This window comes from Salvelinus fontinalis, chromosome 28, assembly GCF_029448725.1.
Source record: "Salvelinus fontinalis isolate EN_2023a chromosome 28, ASM2944872v1, whole genome shotgun sequence".
In the NCBI taxonomy this organism is placed as follows: Eukaryota; Metazoa; Chordata; class Actinopteri; order Salmoniformes; family Salmonidae; genus Salvelinus; species Salvelinus fontinalis.
The window spans coordinates 1,214,040-1,215,832 of NC_074692.1; the positions used below are offsets into that span (position 1 = coordinate 1,214,040).

Sequence of the window (1,793 nt, forward strand, 5' to 3'; positions counted from 1 at the left end):
TAGCAGTAAGTAAGAGAGGAAATTAGGCTCCTTCTACCCCTCACCTCGGATAATAAAGAGCATTGGGATTTGGCGATGGCAAACATGAATTCCTTGACATGGCAATTAAGTTATTGTCCTTTATACATTTTGTAATCTAAATATGATAAGGCATTGTTTTTCAGCCAATACAAATCATATAGTGGTTAAACTTTCCATGTTCACATCTCAGGCCCAATCTACCCCTGACCTTGCATAACAACGCTAATTGTGTGCCTGTAAACATATTTACTCTGGTGACAATGTGCTGCCCCTCAGGAGAGACGTGCATTCATTAGACATGGTGGTTCGGCTATAAATACTGATTCATCGCTCACCATCTGACTGAACGTCACGATGCTCTCAAATGCGACCATTCCACTGTCGGTTGACTTCGACAGCCCCGAGGGCGTTCTTATCTTTATTTTCCACATTCTGTTCGCTACAAGTGCCATTCTCCTAGCTGGCTCGGTAGTGATCGCTATCTTTAGCACGAGATCTCTGCGAATACAGAATCGGTTCATATTCATGTTGAACACCAGCATCAGTGACACACTGACTGGTTTTTCCATTTACTACCTCGGTCTCTTCGACGTTCAAGAAGGCTACCCATCCAGAAATGGAACGTTTTACATTTTGCCTTCATTCCTAGGGGTGAATGTGCTCACATTTTTGTTTGCACAATTTGACAGGTACTTTGCAGTGTGCCACCCCTTTTTTTACAATCGCTTCATCTCGCGTTCGTTTGTCATTGGAATTTGTGCATTTTGTTGGATTTACACCTATTCCATATTAATGGTGCAAAACATGGTTCCCATCTCAAAAGCTGCGCAGATCAATGCATTCGGCGTTATGACTTTGCAAATAATAGTTCTCACCAAGGTATTGATGACCATCAAGTTGTACATCATAGCCAGAAACCAGCTAGGGCGAGAGGCACCCAGCACTGAGAGAGATAACAAGAAAGAGTCTCTGCGCATCATAGTGTTTGTGGTCATTTGCTTCTTAGCGTTATGGGCTCCCTCCTTTGTCAATATCATAGTGCGGCAGCTAACTTACCGTGGTCTGAAGTTTAGGAATGAGGCAACGAATCTGTTTGCCATCTTGGCGAGGTTTAACGCATTGGTCACACCAGCGTTGTACATCTGGGGCAGCCCAGCACTAAGAGGTGCGGTATGGAGAACGGTGTGGAGGAGAGTGTGTCCCAAACGGAAGGTAGGCTATTACAAAGGAGTCACCAACCCTGGTCTTATAGAGACCCCCCAGGTTTCCGTTTCAGACCCATAAACCAACTGAATCAAGATCTAAATGTTAGAACAAAAGTCTACAACCTGGCTCTCCAGGACCAGGGTTTGGAGTTAACACTGTGTCAACTATTTAGGTAATGTGTCAAGACTGTAGGTGTTGATGTTTCTGTCTTTTTTCTCTCACACACAGAATCGGTTTTGATCACTAAAGGATGAGCAAAGACGGAGGAAGAATTTTAAGCATAGTGAGGGTCTTGGGGCAACCGGCGTAAACAATCTAAATGCCAAATTTTGCTCAACACCCTTGTTTGCTTCAATTTCCTTTTCCACTATTTCTCCCCAAACTTTCTCTGGTAGCCTACCCACGCTCTTGTATTTCGTTTTTGTTTTTACTGTAAAGACTGACACATTTTCCTTTCTAACCCGGTATTCATTTAATTAATTAATGCACATGTTGTGGTGACATATTTATGAAAAATATAAACTACACCTCATTTATCTTCTGTAAAAGGAAATTAACCGGGTTCA

At 42.7% G+C, this 1,793-nt stretch overlaps 1 protein-coding gene across 1 annotated transcript; it reads left to right on the forward strand.

Moving 5' to 3' along the window:
- The first annotated feature begins 375 nt into the window (after positions 1-375).
- LOC129825856 (G-protein coupled receptor 183-like) lies at positions 376-1,305 on the forward strand. Its single transcript, XM_055885988.1, has one exon. The coding sequence runs from the start codon at positions 376-378 to the stop codon at positions 1,303-1,305; it is 930 nt and encodes a 309-aa protein (XP_055741963.1).
- Positions 1,306-1,793: the final 488 nt, after the last annotated feature.